General features: G+C 32.4%; 1 protein-coding gene across 11 annotated transcripts in view; it reads right to left on the bottom strand.

The window, feature by feature from the left end:
- LOC148610382 (liprin-beta-1-like) overlaps positions 1–23,712 on the bottom strand; it is an 84,805-nt gene that overhangs the window by 33,569 nt on the left and 27,524 nt on the right. For 4 of the 11 annotated variants that reach the window (XM_088542971.1, XM_088542973.1, XM_088542975.1 and 1 more), the window contains 5 exons: positions 11,084–11,215; positions 8,807–8,915; positions 7,786–7,854; positions 3,817–3,878; positions 79–163 (listed from right to left, as the gene is read on the bottom strand). In XM_088542971.1, the coding sequence (XP_088399097.1) occupies positions 79–163; positions 3,817–3,878; positions 7,786–7,854; positions 8,807–8,915; positions 11,084–11,215 (457 nt within the window). Of the gene's footprint in view, positions 1–78; positions 164–3,816; positions 3,879–6,575; positions 6,612–7,785; positions 7,855–8,806; positions 8,916–11,083; positions 11,216–13,467; positions 15,680–23,712 lie in introns of those variants that run through there. The other 7 variants (XM_088542976.1, XM_088542968.1, XM_088542969.1 and 4 more) reach the window with 6 other exon arrangements.

A 23,712-nucleotide genomic window follows, 5' to 3' on the forward strand; every position in this document is an offset into this window, starting at 1 on the left:
AAATTTGATGGTCCAAAAGGAGTTAGGTTTACACAGGTTTCATTATAAAAAAGTTTTTCTTTAAGCATATTTTTATACCTTTTCTACCCTGTGCCTGCACAACCATTTCTTCTATCTTTTTATATTTTCTCACTAATTTTCTCATCTCATCTATTCTTTTGTCCTGAAAAATATTGACATACAAACTAAACAGGAGAAAAGGAACAGCTAAAGTTCAGAGATCATATCTTAACCAATTTTCTGTTTGCATGGTTCAACACACACAATTTTACAAATGCCAAAGAAAAATCAAATATTAAAAATACAAAAAATGTTAGTAGTCAATATATACAACAGAAAAATCTTCATGGTTAGATCTGGAAAATAAATATTGAATTGTGATTTAAATATAAAGAGTAATGTCTGCTTATGGCATCACATATTCTATCTCATTAGAGTGACTCATAATATGTTATAATCATAAATAAAATCATTTCCCATTGGTTTGATGTTAAGTAACAGTCTTTGTAAGAATCATGCAAAATCTGAAAAATGTGATACACCCCAAAAAAGGCTACATATTTTTATTTTTGTAATTAAGTGGTTTTATGGGTCTATATTGTGAAATGTGTAATTATTCATTCATGTCTGCCTGCTCTTAGGAGATAATCAACGTTAAAAATACAATAGATTCTTTTGTATTTGAGTGTCATTTACAGAGTTATCTCCCTTAATTTAGAAATCTACAGTGAATTCTATATAATTTTTATCTGCTATGAACATGGGTTATATGAAAAACCACATTTAACTTTAAGTTTACTATGACATTTCAAACAAAATATCAAAAATAAAAATATGTAGGCTTTCCAACCATGAATCACATTTTGCATGATTCTTACGTGGAGTAATACTTAAAGGTTATTCCATTGCCTTGGACAAGTGACAAGTAAACTTAAATTATACTTGCCCAGAGTACAACCAAATCTCTTTTTTTTATTTTTTCAACATTCATTTACTAAACGACAACCTAGGTTTGGGCAAGTAGAATTTTTATTTACTTGCCCAATAGAACCAAGTTAATAAAATGTTAGTGTCATATCCTGAATCAGTCTAAGTTATTGTGATTTGAGTCATTGACATGTTGTATTTGACCCTATAGCAAAATAACCAAAAGGAGAGACAATTGATTATTTTACTCTAACTGCCAAGTCTCCATTTTGGAACCAAACCAACTTATTGTAAAAAATGAAATGATCAACTGCATAGTTTACATAATTACATCCTGGATTCTGATTGGTTGCGGAAAGTATATTTTTTACAGCTGATGGAGTACATGTATATGCATAAAAAATGTGTCGTTTTCTTGTGAAAACATACATGCAAATTTTTTCCATGCTAGAATTCATTGTGAAGGTTTTTTGTCCCATCACTCAAAGTAATATAAATTGATATTAGTCTATTCAAACTGAAATATCATGACAGGGAGCAGTATTTACAAAAAAAATACCCCTCTCTGCCATGATATTTCAGTTCGAAATAAATGCTTTTGATACATCAGGTACATTTAATTAAATCATGACATTTCAATAGAAAGCCATTAACATGAAATATCCCTATAACCCACAAGAAAACTATGCAAATATTTTCATTTCATGACATTGCATTACGAGCACAATTTTGTGAAATCAAATAAATGCAATGCATTCCTAATTCCCAAGGGTCTATATATTCAGACTTAACAAAATTTCATCAAATTTCTACAATAATGGAAATGGATATACAAAAATCTTAATTTATCTTGTCCTTGGGCAAATTAACTTGAAACAATAAAACTATACTCGGCGTCACATAAATAAGATACTGTTAAAATTTGAATAAAAATATTTTCTACGACTTTATTGACACCTACCGTCGTTTAAATTGTCTTAAATGACTTGCTCATTCGTTTAGCCAAACGGCTTCTCCCTAAACATTGAATTGTTAAATTCCGGTCAGATTTTAATTCTTGGTGCCAATATTTACAATATTTGTAAAAAGTCGGCCATGTTTACAGTGATCGGGTTGCTAGGAGATGTTGTTTACGTTTAAATGGTTTGTCCAAAAACCGAAGAACCCAGAATGTATTTCGGCTTTATTTCGGATATCTCTAATTTATTTTACGCGAACAACGTACAATACCGAGAAGTTGATCAAGCAGACGATTGTCACCAGAGTTCGACGGGAACTTACGAACTTCGTTTGTAAATAAATCGTCCCTTAGAGACCAATATGGCGGATATTAGTATGGGATTTTCCCCGTAAGGATTTGTTACGCATGATTTAAGCTAATAAGTGACTAGTTGGTACTAACACTTCATGCATATATGCGAACTACCTTCAGATTAAATAAAAGAGAGACAACTCTAGCAGTAAGTCCCGACGGTTTAAAAAGTAGAGCTTCAATTTGAAAATGTGTTGTATGTGACGTCGAGTATATATAAAATTGATAAATAATATCGGTGAAGTATCATAATAAAAACAATATACTGTAGAACGTGTAATTTTCGTAGAGTGCTAATTATGGCATATTTTAGCGGTCTATCTATAAAAAAAAAAAAACACGCCAAAATAAATCCCATAAATCATTTACTCTGGGCTTAAGGATGTAGACCTAGGGTAAGGGACAAAACTCTTGATTCAGTGACATGTTTGTATCATATTCAATTTGACCAAAGCCTCGCAAGCTTTTCTTTGATGCAGAATAGAATCAACCCAAGTTACTTATATGCTTACATGAGATTGATGTAAAATGCTGAATACAAACGTTCCAATGATTTTTAAGAGTTGTGTCCCTTACCCTAGGTCTACCTCCTTAAGTACTTAATGCACCACTATTCATTCGCCAAAATTAGAAACACCAAAATTTTGTGTATACCTTTTTACTTCAAAATTGCGAAATTTTACACCCGCCATACAGTAACTCATCTTTTGTTCAATGAAATTGACTTCTTTGAACACAGCTATAATGATTTTTATATTTTTTTCGTGCTTGGTTACCTAATTCACTCTTGAGTTCAACTGATACATGATTCTGTAAGTTCTTAAAATTTGAAAAAAAAAAAAATCTAGAATAAGTTCAATTGTTGTGTTTAATTAATGGTTTACAGATTTGAGTGTCAGTCTCTATAAGAATCAGGCAGTGAGTAAAACATGGTATGAAAAATCACACCATTTTGAAAGTTTAATTTGACTATTTGCACCATCAGAATCGATAGAAAAAAAGACCTGATTTTCCATATCTTTTTTATAAATTGAGTTATAATTTCACCAAATGCAATGAAAATGAACATTTCTTCATGGGCAGATAATTCTGTCAAAAACCCCATTTTCCTAACATTCTATTGAAACATTTCTGAGCAAGTCCTGTGATGCAGAGATCAAATAATGGTCTTTTCAAATAGAGAAAGTATCCTTGAAAGAAATTATATTTTCAGATCAGTGGGATTATGAAATGCATGTTTATGATTTTTTATGATGATGTCATCAGGAAATGAAATGAATCCATAAAAAAACAGCCCTGAAATGGACAACAGCAGAAGGAAAAAGAAGCAGGGGATGACCAAGACAGACTTGGAGCAGGACTATAGAGGGAGACATAAAGAAGATGGGGAAGACCTATAAAGAAGTGAAAAAGATAGCTACACAAATGGAGGGATCTGGTATCAGCTTTATGTCATTAAGCATGAAGAGGATAGGTAGGTAGGAAGTTCTATCAGGCAATCAAGGAAGGCAAATTCTATCCCCTAAACATTATCATTGTATGCGCTGTAACTAAATTAGGACCACCCTGTTTCTTACCTTCTCCTGATTCGACAACATCAAGGCATCTACTGCTTTCTTTAACTTTTCAACTTCATATTCTGTAAAAGAAAACATGAACATAGATATGAAAAAAAAGATACCAATAAATCATATAATTGAAAAATGAAAAAATAAAGCCATTACCATGCTTAACAATAAATTATCCATGACATAATATTGAAAACATGCGAAATATATGTAAGAATGAAAATGTAGAAAAACATATTGGAAAATTATAACAAAAAATAAGCTGCTTTAAACAGAAAGCACTTTGAAATTGAATATGTAAAACATGTAATCAGAATATAAAAAAGCAAATCCCTTATATGAATCAAATCAGGAGTTGATCATAGTTGCACAACAAGACCCTGTATTCAGCCAGATTTCTATGGTTAGTGGCTATTCAACATCATAATTACTGAAGAACTACTGTAAATGTTGCAGTGGAAAACCCTGTAGCATAAATTTCACTAGAATCAAATTCCATGTCTTCATTGAAAGATCCATTAATTATAAACTAAGTAAAACAGGACATGTGCAAAAAGACCAAGAACATATGGTCAATTGCAGGGCCCTGTATATGTGCAATAATGGAACTGACATCTAAATATATGTAGCTTCTAAAAAGTGAGTATAAATGATATTTTAAAGCTGGATGCAGAATTGGTGCAGAAAAGGAATTTTTAAATCATACTGACTGCATGAGCATTATAAAGCAATAGTTTTTGAGGTTGGAAAATTTGTATGTGAAATTAAAACACTTACTTAATTAAAATAAACGACCTTCAATTCTATTTTATGACTAACATAAAAGTAAACAATTCAAATTGAGTTAGTACAAATAGACTAAACAAAACAATGAACCAAAACAAACTCTACATGCAACAAAATACAAAACCTAGACTGAACTAAAATAAACAACTATACAAATAAATAAACATCTATCTATAACAATACTATTGTGTACAGCCATTAAGAAGGTATATCTTGGGTAAGGGACACAACTCTTAAAAATCATTGAAACATTTGTATTCAGTATTTTACATCAATCTTATGTAAGCATCTAATTAACTTGGATTCATTTTATTCTGCTTCAAACAAAAGCTTGAGAGGCTTTGTTGAAATTGAATATAATAAAAACATATCACTGACTTCATGAGTAATGTCCCTTACCCTACTACCTCCTTAATATAGGTATACCTCAACAAAATCACTGACTTCAATTTTAGATATTGATCATACTGTTCCAGTATCAGAAACTGCTTCTGAGTTTTAGCAACATTGAAGATAGACTTTGAGGTAAGTTTCGACAAATCATAAATTTTTAATGTTTATCAGAGAAAATCCCAAGTGTCTCAATACAAAGAAGTGTTCTTCCATTTGGAAATATATTCATAAAAATGAAAACAATTTTCTAGAAACAAAATGCAATTATGACCACCAATTTAACCTATGGGGGATGCAGAAGGCAAGTTATAACATAATATTCCAAGTAAAAACATACACATTTTAGAGCTAGCTGTTAAGATGTAAAATACAGTGAAAAATCTTAGAAACTGTCTAAACCAGACACTTTAAAGTCTCTTCATCTAAGTTAAAATAAATTTCACCGACACAGTCGGTATAGTTACGCTTTTTACCCTTAGACCTTAAAGACACTCTTCCATGGAAACGCAAGTCACCTGATCAAAGTTCTGTTTCCCGATTGGCCAAATATTGATAACTTGGCATATAGAAATAACTGTATTGGAATTTGAAATTGTGTGCCATGTGTTATCACCTGATGAAAATTATAAGTAAAAAGAACAAATTTTACTGTGTCAGCTATCCTTTTTAAAAGATGGTACTTATTTAACTTGGAAAACTAAACACCAGCATGAACCAAACCAATTCTGAAGTCTGAAGAGGTTTAGTTTACAAAGGTTTCTCTGTACATGTTGTTTAGACTTTACATATCACCAAGAGACATGTAACAAATAGTTTAAAACAAGGACATGATGATCAAATACAGACAACTCATATATTAGACAAATTACATACAGTGAAGTATACCAACAAATTTCTATTCTGTGTTGACTCTTGATATCACTAGTAAACATGTACTTCCCGTCAAAAGATTCTATAAATTGTTCCCAAATTCCAATATCACTTCTGGTCGATTGAGACTACTTGATAAAGTCATGTGACTTCTTGATACCCGTAGTAAAATCAATCAATCAATCAGTGTAGAAAAGATTTAATATATTTTATATAATTCATTCTATGTGAACAAAAGGCTTGAAAAAATGATGTACCTGATTTAATGATTGACTTCAAGTTCACTTTGTTCTTTCAATGTATATGTCAAGGGAAATAATTGGTTAAATGTTCATATGTAAATTTGTCCTATTGTGCCAGTGGAGAAAGAAATCAAATACATGTACAGTGTATAAAAAGAATGCAAATTACATGAAAGTCAATCAATCTTTATATTAAGACTTAAATTACATACATGTACAATGTATTGTATTTTAAAAAGAAAGTTCTTAAAAATAATAAAAAGATTGAAAATATCAAATTTTAATTTTGTAATATTCCTTAAAGGCAAAAGTAGCAGATTTTTATACACATTTCTCAACATAGTCAATACCAAAATCAGAATTAATTACCATTTTTTAACCTATTAAATGTAATAAAAAAAATCGGCATTTGTGATGCATGCAAAACTACTGTAGGTGAAATGATTTGTGGACAGATTGACAGACCTTAAAACTTACCCAAGGCACGTGGTAATTTCCAGTGTGTACTGATTGCTACAGGATTTAATTCATAATTTATTCATGAAAACTCATCGTTATGAACTTAGGTCATTCTTAATAGGAAAATCTTTATTACATTCACTTCATAGTCAGTTTCTAATGCTTTTACATTTCCTCTTCTCAGAGTGCTTTTGTATTTTAGGAAGCAAATTTTACTGACAGCCAAATATGTAGAGGAAAACTTAGAATTTATGTATATTCTTTGAATATTTGCATATTAAAATTACGGAAAACAGTCTGCCTTCCCCTGGTCCATGACTGATACTGTGAATTATGATTGATTGATTGCTTGTTGGGGTTTAATGCCCGTGCAGCAATATTTCAGCTATTTTTAGACGAAAACTATGAAATCCATGACAATTTAATTTATGAGGTGAGGCATCATGGGAAAATGAAATCATTGTAAAAATTTTCATTGTAGTACATTACAATTCCATCGGAGGAGTGATAGAAAAATCTAAAACACTGCAAAGTTAGATTGATCGAGGAAACAACTAAAAAGACTGAGCAAAAATTTCCCAGTTTCCAGTATACAGATAAATACTTAAATATTATTTACAACTAATGGGATTGTTTCTTATATTGTCATGGCAACACCAAATTATTCAGTATATATTCCTTCTTTTTTAAATCAATGAAAGAAGTTTCAAAAGAGCAAAACCAAGACAGCTATCAGACATCAAAGCCTAACTGACTAAATAAAACTGTCAGAAATTCACAAGCTCCAAACAGTGTCCGACATTCAGACTCCCTATAGTCACTGCAGACAGACCTCTCAGACATTGCAAAAATCTTGAAATGTCAGGTAAAAAAACAAATGATTTTATGTGATGCTATCAGATTGTTCAACATAATCAGCCTTGAGTAGTGTCAAAGAATTCTTAAAGGCTAGTCTGCAGTGATTAGTAAGAGAGGAATGAACGTCATGTTGCATGGAGCTTGAGGAACTCACAAACCAAAGATGCCAACATGATGCAAGAGTTTGTCGGCACAACATTGACATCTTCGGCTTTCAACAATAGCACAGAATACTTAATCTATGTAAACAAAAAAATCCAACCACCCAAAAACTAAAAGGAAGAAAAAAAATAAAGGATTAGATTAGGATTGTTAGAGGAAAAAGTGGGGAGAAAAAAACGACGTCCAGCTTTCAGCAGGCGTTTCTTACGTTTTCTTTTTAACCTATCTAAAGTACGTTCTCGCTCAAGTCCACGGTCCTTGGAACCGTTTAAGTCGCCTGAAATCGAATGATCATTTGCTAAATATGGAAAGTAAAAGCTTTTGTGATAATGTGTGACTAAGTTGATGTACTCAAAAAGGCTACAACCAAGTCCCACAGTTTTTCTACCTAGTGCTTTACATAGTGAAACCAAACTAAACCAAACTCTCAATATATTAAAAGCATGTTTAAACAAGAAAATTTTTGAAGTCCCTTTACATAAGTTTAAATGAATTTTTATCCTGGGTAAAACCAAAAAATTCTTCAGTCCAAAATAGGTTCAATTTAAACAGGTTCCACTAAACTGAATGTTCCTCTTCTGCTTTTGATGGCTTAATTTAAGTTCAAATCATTAGTGCATATCTGTAAGTACTACCTAAACACTTTAAAATTTTTCCTTTTCCCTTTGTTTAAGGTGCTGTAGTTTATGAGCTTTTTTTTTTTTTTTTTTTTTTTTTTATAAAATAAGGAATACAAAGCTCATTTAGTAAAGAAATAAAAAAAAATCTACTGTTTAAAATCCAAGGCCTTGTTAAAAAATCGAGTATTGATTCTACAAGAAGTAAATGTTAAAAAAATAAGATCTAAATTTCAAACGAACTATTGATATGTAATGTATATTACTTTTTTAAAAGATAGATGAATTTATAGCACATTCAATGATAATGTTCTGAGAATGGAGTTGGTCTTCCCTTGATTATAAGATCCTCAGGTAGGTAGATGATTGGAAAAATGAAAAAGATTCATATTTTCTACCAATAACTATAGAATTCACAATTGTCAAGTTCAATATCTTAAAAGAGGTCAACAGGTATTGCAATTTCATGAAGACCAACTCAATCCCATGAACATCATCAATGTATGTGCTGTAAAAAATATATAATGGAGTTAAAAAAAAACAGAAGCAGGTGAGACGAGGAATGAAAATTACACCAGAACACTCACAGATCACACAAACAAATATAATTACCATTGCTATCTGATCCAACCATCGTCCCATTTCTAACAATTCTCTGTCGCAATTCGTTGATCTCGGCATCCTTTAGAGCTAATTTCGATTCTAATTCCTTGATCTGTCTCTGTTGAAAATAATCAAAAGGAAATTGTTTGAAGGTCATCTTTCAACAAATTTTGATTCATCGAGATCAAAAGGAAAGAATATTGTCAGAAAAATAATCATAATTTGTAATGCATTGGAGACAAAGAAACAAGTGTCTTTATCTTTTATGTCAGTACTTTTAAGTAGCTACATGCCCTAACAGAATACATGTACCTAAAGCTACATGTACATGTATAAGACCAGGTTATTTAATGTTAATTTTAGTTGTTGGTAAAGAGGTTTTACAAATAAGTTCAAATTCATTGTCTGCAGGTCCTTTTTCCTATCTAGAAATCCCATTTCAGCTCAAATTCTGATCTTGTGCCTATCAAATCCTATGACTTTTTAATACCCAGAATTCCAATTAACCTTCAATTCACTGGTCCTGACTGCTAAAATTTCAAGAAAAATGTAACATCTTGTAACAAAAGATTGCTCAAAATTTCAGATATTATTTTCTTTCAATATTATCACAAAGACATAGAATTTCTGAGTGATGATAGAATATGTTTGATATAACCCTGGCAGTAGTTTCAAGTTCAACAACATGTCAGCAAGTCTTGGCCAGTCCGTTAGCAAGATTTACTTGGATTCTCTGCTTTAATCTTATTCAAGAAAATTAAACTAAATGCTGTTTTGAGGATATAAGACTTTTTTTTAATAAGTGTGTATAAGGTGTGGGATATGAATAAATAAAAACAGATTTTATCACTTTGGTCCGAGTATTTATACCTCAAAACCTCCAGAAATAATCATAAAAAGTGTTGAAGTTTTTTCCCATACTTTTTCCATACAATGTATATAAACAGTAAAAAAATTTCTACATCACAGATGCTTCAGTAAAAATCTGAATAGCTTTTCTGTTGTTTTCTAGATGTATTGAGTTTATATGAAGCAAAGAAGCCCAAATTGACAATTATGATGAGTCACCCATTGTCTGATTCTTATACAGAATGGTACTTAACATCTCATTGAGACATACACTTGTATCCACCATATGAGAATGTTAAGTAGATATTTAACCAGATTCAGAAAAATCAGAATATTCATCAGAGCAATACATGCTCTGTTCTTCACTTCTTGAAATCAATCTAAATTTATTCCAAATCAATTCAAATTAATTCTGCTGATACCAATCAATTCTGGTAATGGAGTTTTGTCTTAATGTGTCTAGAAGTCTGCTGCCTGTTTAAAAAAGCCCAACTCAACAAGCAGGTAACTACTGGGCCACCTTGTCAGTCTGTCTGCCTGTTCATCCAAATTTTGTTGCTATTATCTTGGTTCCCAATGGATGGGTATCAAATTGTATAGAAAGGGCATATGCTGTACGCAATTTTGCAAATTGTTAGAAAAATCAACTTCCTGATGTGTAGGACTTTGCCATTTTTTACTATATGGAAAGAAAGAGAAAATTTTCATATGCAATTGGACAGACTAATTTCGAATTTGACATGGGACTTTATATACAATGTATGGTGAATGGGGCACATGCTGTAAACAATTTTGGTTGCTCTAGGATACCATCTTCTTCCTATTTCTTGGGGTTGGATAACAACACACCAAGCTCCTTTGACAGATAATGGCAGTATAGCTAGTATGAATGTCCTTTATACTTTACAAGATATAATAAAAAAATCCCCTTTTTTTCAATATTTGTAGTAATTCATTGATATTTCATACTTCATTTCAACCATTTTTCCTATGCTAATAAAGCCATAAAATGCTAAGTAAAGATGAAGGGCACAAATAGTGCCCAGACAACTTAATACCATTTTCAAATTCGGTAACCACGGTATCAGTGACTCCAATTTTCCTATTTTTTTTATGTTCCATGTTTGTCAAGTGTTCTGGCTGTGATATGGCCTTGGTCAATAAATTGCACTTAAGTACATCAATCAATCCATCAATCACTCATTTATTTTACAATTGTTTCAGATTTCAGCCATTAATGGGATTTTTGGCTCTTTGACATTTTTTTCAAAGTTACGGGTTAGTCCAGGAAGTACATGTAATTTTAAATCATTCTAACTTCTTCCTGGTCTTCCATACCAAATAAATAGGTAGTCAATGAACTTGTTTATGATGAGTCTTTACAAAAAATAGCAATTTCAGAATTTATAAAGATATATACTGTTTTAAACAACCAACCTGGGAAATTCGAAGTCTATCATCTAAATCACGTCTGTCTTTGTCGGCCGAAGCTAATCTGATCTTCAGACTGGAGATTTCAGCCATCAGATCTAATTTGTGGGTTTCAAGTGACGTCCTCGTCAAAAGTTCCTGAAAAGAAATTCAAACTACCAGTATAAATATGCAAATGAAATAGACATTTTAAAACTTGCTGGATGGAGACAGAAATACATTAGTAACACTGAAAATGTCAATTACTACGATGAAATACAACTGCACTGCACTGCATGTATCACAACATTCAGCTATGAACATAAAGGTATGAATTCAGAAAGGTGGCAAGCAGAGTTAGAAATAGTAGCCTGCCCGCCAGCCCATGACTGGTTATTTTTGGGAAGGACTGGCCAATTTTAGCAAAAATTTATATAGCCATATGGTAAATTTATTGAAAAATTGTATTCAGGACTGGCTAGAATTTGAGTGAGTTTCCTACCCTGTGGCAAGCCTTACTGGCACACCTGAAGAGCAAATGAATAACTATTTCCTGTTTAAGAATAGTGGACAATCTATTAAAACAAGCAAATACCAAGTACCGGTATGTAAACTTTTACACAACATTAAATGTAAGTGTAAGAAACATGCATGTCAAAACCCCACCGATCTGACAATAGAATATCACTCAATGATGCTTTCTCTATTTGAAAAGACCCTTATTTGATATCTGTATCACTGGATTTACTTATAGATTTTTCAAGAGACTGTTATAAAAATGAAGTTTTTGACAGAGTAACCTGTCCTTGAAATGTTCATTTACAGTGCATTTCAATGAAATTATATCTCAATGCACCAACATGATATGGAAAATCTTGTTTTTTCCCTTGATTCAGATCAACAAATAGTCAAATTACACTTTCAAATCATGGGTTTTTCATACCATATTTCACTCACTGCCTGATTCTTACAGAGACTGACACTTAATAAGGTCATTGGCATACAAAAGAGAAGGTTATTTTAACAACATACAGTTTTAACATATTTTGCTGATGTTCAAATGTTGTAAAGGGAGTGCATAAGTGATCATACAAGTTTGTAACAGTATACAGGTCATAATTGCTATGCTAAAATCATCTATGTGTGTAAGAAGATAAAATCATATGAACCTTACATGTAATTAGATCAATTACACTGTATATGGTATGTTGAAATATTTTACAGCGCAAACAACAAAGATGTTCAGGGGATAGGGTCTTTTTTCCCATGATTACATGACAATAACTTTATCAACTTCCTTTGGCAAATAAATGGACAATTGACAGGAAGGTTTAAAGTCTATCAATACTTTTTGAATTCTCAATTGTCCAGTTTAAAAAAAGGGAAGACTGCCTCTATCCACTGAACATTATTATTATATGTGCTGTAAAAAACAAAAAAAAATCAAATATAATCTATCTACTACTCCTACCTCAGTCTAAATATCCAAGAATAAAGACCTTTCATTACAAATTCCCTCTCTTCCATATCTAAACAACAGCAATTGAAAGAACCAAGGCAAAAACCTCATTCAAAAGGTTTTTGCGTACAATGTTTACACAGACAAGATAATTTCATAAAACAGACGTCATCCTAATACCTACTTAAGTATCAGTAAGATGCTGTGCATCAAATCAAAAGATCTAATTTTATACAATATAAATGCTAAAACGAATCTGGAAGGAGTTGTATAAATGTCATCGAAGAACATCTACATGTACATGTATACATGTATATAGTAACCAAGACTACCTTCTAGAAAAACTATGGGCATGTACAAATATTGCAACTGCCTCAATTTTTGTTCACAGACTGAATGATAACCATTAGCAGTCATGTCTTGTTCAGACCTTAACCAATGCCTAATTATACCATACAGGATAGCTGAATGTTTTTGTTCACAGACCTAAGGATAGGCTGACATATCCCCACTTAAGTGATAGCTACAACAGTATGATCTTTTGGTAAACAGAACAAAGGATAGTTTGCCATGTATGATAGCTGAATGTTTTTGTTCACAAAAGAAAGAATAGTTTGCCATGTATGATAGCTGAATGTTTTTGTTCACAAAAGAAAGGATAGTTTGCTATGTATGATAGCTGAATGTTTTTGTTCACAAAAAGAAAGGATAGTTTGCCATATGAATGTAGAATAGGTAAATGTTTTTGTTCACAAATGAAAGGATGGCCTGCCATGTAGGATCTCGGTAAATGTAATGTTCACAAAAGAAAGTTTATGCAATAAAATATATTCGTTCAAAAGAAAGGATAACCTGCAATGTATGTTGTGTTCAAATAACAAAGGATAACCTCAAAAACCCTTTTTTTTTTTATAAATATATTGATTGTTCAAAGACACTTATAATGCCTTACCATAATTTCTTGGATTTTAGATTCCCACAAAGAAGAACAATAGACTCCTGTACTAGCTGGTCGATAGCCATTTCGACCATTTAAAAGCCCTGTTGAGCTCCGATAAGGAATTTCACTACTGTCAGAAGCAGATTCAAGACTAGAAGTTAGGAAACCATTTTGAGTACTTAATGCTCCAGAGCTTGAATAATGAGCTTTGCTTTTATCTGCATGGACTTCCAAACTATTTGGTCTGAATCCATTTCGACCAATTGATGAAACCCCTGAATTCCTTTTATGAATGCCACTACTATCCAAATTTGTCTGGAAACTCATAGGTCTGTTTTGTAATTGAAAACTATTCTTATCCTTGCAAGTTTCTGTGTTTGGAGAAGGAAGTCCATCAAATAAATTTTGTGCCCCTGGATTTTGAGTTGAAGAACAATGACCGGTGTTAGCACTTGAAGATCTGTAGCCATATTGACCACTATGTCCAACTGAGTGGCGAAAATGTACACCATTAGCAATTGGATCTTCACTAGTATCGCAACTTAATGGTCTATGTCCATTACAGCCATTCAGTGAGTGTCTGTACTGAAAATTATTTCCCAATGAATAAGAACTATGAGATTGGTAGCCATTACGACAGTTAAATCCCCTGGTACTTCCGAAAAGGTAACTTTCCTCAGAACTCTCTACACCTCCTACACCGAACCCATTGTGAAAATCAGTGATGCCTGAACAACTACCATTAATTTTGTTTTCTGACATTCTGGAAATTGATCACACAAAATTCCGTCACATAGTTTTCACTTTAGCCAAAAAAATACTATAAAAAAATAACTCTCACTTTGAAAATCTGACAGCACTTAAAAGATATCAATTTTCCCTAACACAAAAAAAGCAAACAGCATAAAAAGATAAAAAAAATCGTGATATAAGATCTATCAATTTGCTTCAAATTGATTTCCAGATGTTCAAATCTTCTGAGCAGTAACCCAGATGACCTAAGCTCTACCAGAAGAAATATACTAATTACATTAACCAGCAGTCAATTCCACATCCATTCTCTGCCATATGCACTATTCATGAAGAATAACAAACAAAAAAAAGTTCTTTCATGAAAGAGTACTTTAGTGTAATTCCATTACTTGTGAGGTTATGATTATATGAATATAAGTTCAAAGAGTTAGTGGTTTTGTAGTCCTTTTATTCCATCTACATTCCTAAATGTGTTGACAATACACTGGAATAATTTGTTTTCTCCTTCAAAGCAAATTGTTTTCCATAATTATAAATACGATGCACAACTCTGTTTTAAAATTCAATAAAACTAAATTATTCAAGGATTCAATAAAAATTTAGAATCCAATTTATATTCCTAACCATATTATAAAGAACTCAGAGAGAGTCTATTTTCACACTTCAAACTAGCGTAAGTATTTTAAAAAAATGCAACAAAACACATAAGACTGATTTGTTCTTTCTAGAATGTCGAGACGATCAGATTATCCCGATTCCTCGATAACAATAGGATACTGTTTTCAGCAGATCAAATTGGAATACTTCATGTAGCCATCATGGAACGTGTTTTGAAAATGACACCTAAATCAATCAAGGTTGTTAATATGCTTACGATCAGTTTCACCCAACATTGATATGATATAAGTCACTCCTACTAATGAGAAACTGTGTAAAAGACATAATAAATTTGATATACTGCAAATTTGTATTAATCTAGCACCACTCTCAACATAACAAGTATTTGCTATCACACAGCTTCAATCTAAGTTTTTTTTGTTTTTTTTTTTAATCCCTTGAACTAATGGAATCGTAGTGCATGACAGACAAAAACATCACTTAATCTGTCATAATCTTTGTTAATTATTGTCAAATTAATCCCCGGAGATTAACAACAGCGCACAGTCAACTTAACATTTTGACAGATTCAACAAATACCATTATATCCCACAAGTGGACATAAAAAACTTTTAAAATCCAGTCAATCAAAGACAACATCAACTTTTTCTCAGAGAAAAGACACTGAAATCAATCAGTTTATGAACAACACTGAATGGGAAAAGAGTAACTGGGCAATTCTTCAACTATGAGAGAAAGTAGTAGATGGTATCTATCTAATAATCTCCAATGCCAGGTCAGAACAAAAATATATCAGAAAACAAATATCATGCCAATAAGAGGAAAAACAGAATTAAAAGATGAACCCTCATTGATAATGGACTGGCTTAGTAATTACATAAATAAACCTCTCATTTAATCCCTATCAATTGAGTCAGAAATATCACCTGCTGTTTTCACTAACTCTTCAGGCATGTTCCAAAACAAGGTATGGCTTGACTGTATGGTTTGAAATGGAACTCATTCTTTCAAATGTCATACACTACTTCCCAGTTTTTGCAAAAAAGTGCTTCCGTTATGGTTACTTATAGATATTAATTAGCATTGGGAAAAAATCTGAATGTGTACAGAGTATAATGAGCAATGTAAATGCAATTCTCACTATGTCAAAATTCTCTCAAAGATATTAACTGTACACAATTAGTAATTTCCATTTCAAAGGAGCAATTATATTACTGTGATGTTTTTTTTTCACATAAATATCAATTTCAATGCTTTGACAGTTAAGAAAATGGCATGAAGATTGAAGACAATTAATGCATCATTACAAAGTGATTTTTCCCAGCTTCCAAGGACAATCAATATTTTAGAATATGCCAACAGGTAACACTGTTTAGTGAATCACTGTCTATTGATATGTTGCTAATTTCTTCTCATCTTCCAACCACAAAGTTAAGAATGGGAGTATTCCTCTTTTAACATTTCATGTTTGGGCAGCCTGGCACCAAAGAATGATCTGTTCCAATTCTGCTGTATATTTGCAATTGTTTGGCCAACTTGGCAACCACTTGAAGTATTTAATTGTGCCAACATTGTATACCACAAAGGAATAAGAGGTAAATGCGAAAAAGTTTTTTTTCAAGTTTTTTCCTCTCTTTTTGCTACGAAGTTTACTAAAGCATTGTTAACTTCAACAACAAACAATAACACAAAATCATACTGTTTTATCTCCCCTAACATAAAAGTTAAGTTAGATGTTCTATTAAGGCTCACATCACATGTAGCTTTTTAAAAAAAAATATGGAACATGGGGTTGAGATCAATTTGCAAGGGGTAATGGGCCATTGGTACATGTATGTTCTCGTCACATTTAATATAACACTCAATAAACACATTTTAAAGTTGAACAACAATATAAGAGCAGAATCAGGCAATGAACAGAGCCAGTCCACACAATACAATTTCTGGAACCGGTCAACACTTACGCAGCCAAACAATGATACTTGTATATAGACATGATCGTAATAAATATACCACACTTACATATATGAACCGATATGCATACATTTAAATATTTGTAAGTCATAAACTGTACAAACCTTTAGCATCAATTTCACAAAAAAATTATATATGTGTAAAGTTGGTCTTATTAGATTTATGACATCACAATACTATTTTCTGTTGTGAATTACAAAAATTCACAATCAACTTTACATTTACAAGTTTTTGTGAAGCTGATGCCTTGACCAGCACATGTCTTACTTTTGACCAGACCACATTTAAGAAATCAGAAACTGACCAAAAGTCAGCATTTAGATTAAGTTGAGGTTTCTGTACAAACTGGTCTACTAGCTGCCATTTTCAACTAAATCATGTTGCAAGACAACTATAAAGTATTCTGTCTAGCATGAATATTGTGGAATTATCTGTCAACCCTCGTAATACATCATACATAGACTGATCAATACCCAAGATGAGATGACCCAGGAGGAGGCTGATATAAAGGTCAAATAACTGTTAATTTAAACTAATGTGACATCATGGCTTGCTAATTAATGAGTAGATCACTAATCAAGTAAATAATACTGGACATTATATATACAATGAAACCTGCCCAAACCAATCCCTCTTGGGCTTTAAGTAGCTGTCTTTGCAAGAATCATGCAAAATCTGAAAAAATGTGATACACCCTAAATAAGGCTACATATTTGTATTTTTGTAATTAAGTTGTTTTATGGGTTTATACTATGAAATATGTAATTATTCATTCAAATCTGCCTGCTCTTAGGAGATAATCGACATTGAAAATACAGTAGATTCTTTTCAAAATAAATATAAAGGCTTTTTACCCATGAATCACTAATGGCTAAAGTGCTACGTAAAATTGGTTCAGTTAAGGCAGGTGTTCGGTTTACAAAAGTTTAATATACATTTAAATAGAAATAAAAGGTATTTCAAAAAGTGCCTGTTGGCAGATATAGACAGGTTTTCAGATTATCCAGGGTTTGGTTTAGACAGGTTTCACTGTTGTTAGATTTATATTTCAGTTAAAAAAGTTAAGACAAAAAGTTCTTATACTGATTAGATTGATTGATTGATTGTTGTGGTTTAACGCCTGAGCAGCAACATTTCAGCTACATTCAGGCGCTAAACATGAAATCATTTTGGATGATAAAATGAACATGAAATGATGATGAAATGAAAAGAGGGATGGGACACAAGGATAATGGGGTCAAAAATTTTGATTGCCACTGGAAATATGGAGAGGTGGGTAGGATAGGGCAATTTAGCCTCCTGTGGCAGAGTCCTATGGTTCCAACTCAGGGAGAATACCACAGAAGGGTTCTTTAACATGCGAGGAGCATGGCATCTTTCCCTTTCCCAACACGTTACACCATGGTTTGCGGTCAGGTTTTCCATATTATGGCTTGACGACCCCAGCATGTAACATGCCAAGGTTACCCCATTTCAACACCTGGGGCACATAACCCAGTTGCTCTGTGGGCACAGTGCCCTAGCTCCTGGCCCGGCTTAGTGCTGCTGCTGGACTATTCTATTGACACCTGGACCTGCACAGGAATATAGTGATTAGAAACCTGCAGCTTATAAAGCACATCTGTTGTTTCTAGAAAAGCAGAGGACGCTTACCCTACCGGTGCACCTGGTCCATGCTCCCAGTTTTTAGTGGAGTCCGAGTTGCTCATTTGCTTTTGTTGCTTTGTATGTATGATTTTAGTTACTTTATGTTCTTTGTTGTGTATGTCTGTTTTCCATGTCTGGTCTTTGTCCCTGGATTACATTCTTTTGATTACTGCTATAACCTTGGTTCCCTTGATTACTCCTGATCAGTGCAGATTTTTTTTCAAAATACATCGGTACTGGTATATTGTAATAAGAGTACCAGCATACATGAATATGTTAATTAACAGAAATAAAATACCCTACAGCTGTAGAAGTTCTTACATACAATGTACATATACATTCTCTTCCAAGGGTAGCGAGAATAATGTTTTCCGAACAGCTTAAGAGTGAAGTTCATTTTTGACCTTATACATTTATAGAGAGAGGTTATTCAAGGCCTAATAAAACTAGTTTATCCTCATGGAGGAAGTGTCAGTCCGCAGTCAGGAAATGTCTTCATGCCATTATTTGACTTTTTAGTTCATGTTGAAGAAGTGCCATCGTCCTCTTAGAGTGGATTTTATTACTGATGTTGTTGAGGCCTATCAGAGCCTACTTAAAGGTGTGTTTACATTTACTAAAGCCCTTTTTGGTGATCTCTGTACACATTTACTTTTTTTTTTAAAAAAGGTTGTAAGATGGTGCATTTGTTATATTGCACCATATCTGCTTCTTTTTCTATTGTAAATACCATATGTTGAATAAAAAAAAAATTCAAATTAGGTGGCCCAACTTGCATGTTCTAGCTATTTGACACTAACTAAAAATTTTTTTAACATGGATTTATACTTTAAAGCACTACTTTTTGAGTAACATGTGCAGAAAACATAAAATAGATCCAGGTTATTTTTTTTAAAAAGGTTGTAAGATGGTGCATTTGTTATATTGCACCATATCTGCTTCTTTTTTTATTGTAAATACCATATGTTGAATAAAAAAAAAATTCAAATTAGGTGGCCAAACTTGCAGGTTCTAGCTATTTGACACTAACTAAAATTTTTTTTAACATGGATTTATCCTTTAAAGCACTACTTTTGAGTAACATGTGCAGAAAACATAAAATAGGTCCAGGTCACAAAATAGAGAAAAAATTATAAAATTTCTCCATAAAAGAAGGTGTAAAACTTCAATTATTAAAACTGCAAAGTTTCAATAATATCAGTTTTATGCTTTTTGAGTTACAGATTGATGCAGGTAAAGCATTAAGATGCACCTCCTGCAGACTTTAGGCAGTGAAGCATATTTTACATCATGACTTTATGACAGACCAAGACAGAAACATCTTATATAAGATGTATTTATTCTTACTTTTAACATTTGAAAGGCTCCAAATTGAGTTGTATTTACTGTACATATTTTAGAAGTAATCTGGTGTTAAGGGTATCAGACATATATGCACATACATTTGTATTCTCATTCATAAGTACATGTGAGCTCATAAGTTTAACATACATGTATGTATTCTTATAGAAGATCTTTTGGTGACCCAGTGTTCTAGAATTTTTCAAACATTGAGGTTTCCTTAGGAAAAATTCATATAAAATAAACTTTCCCACAGTCAATGACTGCTTTCCTATCAATACAAATCCTTACAGCATATGAAGTTTTCAACTTGCCACGGGAAAGTGTAACTAAGTACCTAACTTTCCCTGACCCAAAGTTCACTTGCCCCAGGTAACGGGAAATAGGAATCCTAGAACACTGTGACCTCAGAAAATATTTATCATTTTTGTATTTAGGTTATCCAGTATCCTAGTCAAACAGAAATTTTTGACTGATCGTATAGGAGAAACAGGTCAAAATTGGCTTGCGCTTAGGTCTGGCAGACAAGCTGGAAATCTTTCTGGTATAAGCATTCACTTCTCCCTGTTCATCCCCACATCTCCCTAGTGTCATTCTGAAAGAGAAGTCACTTCTCCCTGTTTTTCTCAAGTAGCTTGAGCCCTGAAGATCGTCATTCTTGTTTCTATAAGTTTTGTAATTTAAACAATTTAAATCTAATCAAATCTGTGAAAAAAGTCCCTATGCAAACAATATGCAAAAAGGCTGCAACATTATCAACTACAGACCAAAATAACCACAATAGCAGTTTATAACCAGGTAACCAAAGAAAATCATTAACATATCTAGTCATAAAATGTCAAATGCTAAACATGATCGGAGTTATTTTTACATGTTGAAATAGATAGTAAGAAGGCAGATTTTTCTACAATTATGTTAATTCAGGTTTTTCTCATTGCGTACTGGAGACCTACGTGCACAGGTGGCCGTGAGCTGACATTTTCATCCCGGTGGGGTTGTTGTCACTACAATTATAGTTCGGATCACTATGCTCAATGAGATACAACTTTATGGAATATACATGTACATTTTCATATTTTAGTGTTCCCCCACAATGTTATTTTTTTTTTGGGGGGGTGTGGGGTGGGGTGATACAGATGCCTCTCCCTATTGGATAATCTTTATAAACACCTGCCCTTTTCTGTCAACCTTACTTAAATAAATGTTAATAATGTGCCATCAAATTTGGCTCTAACATGCTCAGGTGCTGTTTTTTTTTTCAAACTGGATTACTCTGCCCTATTCAACAGCAACAGGGAGCCCTTTTTCATACATGTCCATGTACTCTCTTTAGTGAAATGATTTTAAAGAAAACACTAAGTCATGTCTCACACTTTGTAGTCAGAATAATGTTAAAAAGACATAATTGTTAACCTTTGAACAATGTGTGTAAGAGATTCTCCCCCATTAACACTGCCTCATGTGGCAGATTTTTACGCAAAGGCTAATATTTGATGTAAAAATTCAATGGTTAAGTATTTTTCACAGAAAGTAATTTTCACCAAACCGTCCCCCCCCCCTCCCCCCCAAAAAAAAAACACACACACACACACAAATCTTATATTTCAATGTAGGAAATTCAAAATAGTTCATTGACTTTGTAGGAGTCTCCCCCTACTGTGGGAGGGTTAACAGGTCTGTACCAATTCAAATTCCCCCTATAGTTAGTCTGAGATGTACATGTAAATTCCAGAGAGACTGACAATATAACAATTTTATATTCTGAAATTCAAGTGTTAATTCAAACTATAAACTGCTACAATTAACCAACTACATGTAGTCAACTAGGGACATAAGGACATACAGTATATGTTCTATACAGAACAGTTAGACACAAGTCAAAATGTAAAAATATGGCATCTAATTAAATGATTCTTTGCCACGTAGCAAAACAATTTTTGGGGTAGAAAGAACTAAAAATTGCCATAACTTTTGTGTAAATAATCTGATCATACTGCACTTAGGTCTGTATTTTATGATATTCAAGAAGTATACAAAGATTAAACAAGATCTTTCAATATCTTAAGTTACCATCAGGAAACCACCTCCCCAACCACACACACACTTTGTGAGACAGGGTAGAGGGGTAGGGGTAAAACACCATTCTTTCCTTTTGAAAGGCTATCTGCCCTTCAAAAGGACATACAAAAATTATTTAAGCCAGACCTTTCCATTTTAATTTTTAGTTAAATTTACAGTATATTACCAATTTAAACCAAGAAAGATAAAAATTACAACGGCATATACATGTACATATTATCACACTTTACATGTACAATACAATGGTAGCTTCATATTAGAGTAAGACATTTACTGTGGCATATATACACACCCCTTTCGAAACCAACACGCATTTACATGTACATGTAGCATTCAAATATCACGCTGAAATGCTCTTTTAAATGATTGCCCTTCTTATCTTAGGAAGGTTTCAATTGTTTATCCATTATGCTTCATTTCATTCTTTCTTTCAAAACTGCTATATTTCTTAAATAAAACCTTCAATCTATAATATGTATTATTTTGAAAGATTATATAACTTACAAAAACACATGAATCATTAAAATTATGTCATAACTTGAAGGCAAAAAACTTAACACTCTCTTGATATAAGAGGAGATAAAATCTTCAACCTAAAGAATCTTCTCTATCTAGTCTGTTTTATCAATCTGATGCATGAAAAACAGATGAATCCTTCAGGCAATCTGATAATCAGGATAACTCTGGCAGGCCAAGAAGCAAAAACACAGGCACGATCTTACAAAAACACATCTGTGAATCTTAAGAGGTTCTTCTTGTACAAAATGTAAATAGATGGAGGTATCTATAAGAGGCAATCAAGGGGGTCTATTAATATACATGATAGATGAAAGGTTTTATAATATTGAGGTGATAATAGGGCCTTTTGAATAAGTGATTTTTATGAGTAAATCTTTTTTGTTTAGTTTGGTATCAGGACTACATTTGTACTTTTAAGGATAACCACACATACAATGTAACTGCACATGCATATATATTTTGACGACAATAAGTCAATGGTCCACAATTAAAACATTCTAAGTGGTTATTTTTGTTTTAAATACCATCTAAGACGAAAAATTATGTTACATAGAAAGTATTATTAAAAGAGGTGAAAGTTACTGTTATTACAAAATTATCATATGTAAGATTATCTGTTGGGTTATTATTAAACTACACATTTTTGTTTGTTCTGCAGTAGTTGATCAAATACAAGAATTACTTTCTGCAATACATGTAATTCCTAAAATAAAATATTAAAATTTGTAATACATCAAACTCATAAAATAAACTCACAATCTCAGTAAATCCAATTCCAGCAGGCATTTCAACAATATCTATCTTTCAATCCCCAAAATAACTTCATACATGAACCAAATTATTCCACCTAATGCCTCAAAATCTAAAATTACTCTAACATGCCAAAATGTCAATAATATGACAATGGTAGAAAAAAGTCAAGTGACATTTTACCTGAGGCCTGCCTAAATCACCTGTGGAGTTAATTCTAAAAACCAATATACATGTACCTGTAATTAACACAGCTTCCTTGTCAATTTAATTAACCCATAGGTGTCATTTCCTTTGATCTATAAACAGCTCACTAAACATTAATCCATGTGATTTATGACTTTATACCTTCAAGGAGAGACAACTCTTAAAATTTACCACACTGAGAGATTATATTAAGCACAATTGACAACTGTTTGGTCATTATGTGGGCTTGTTATCAGAAAATACAGGAACTTGGATGTACATGTATTACAAAATGTATACCTAAAGCCATTATATGCACATGTACATGTAGAAAAAATATTGATGTTGAATGCTAGTTAAAAAAATATGTTTAGTCTTAAAAAAATTTAG

The sequence above is a fragment of the Perna viridis genome, chromosome 8, assembly GCF_037379345.1.
Source record: "Perna viridis isolate PV_CMFRI_1.1 ecotype Kerala chromosome 8, ASM3737934v1, whole genome shotgun sequence".
In the NCBI taxonomy this organism is placed as follows: domain Eukaryota; kingdom Metazoa; phylum Mollusca; class Bivalvia; order Mytilida; family Mytilidae; genus Perna; species Perna viridis.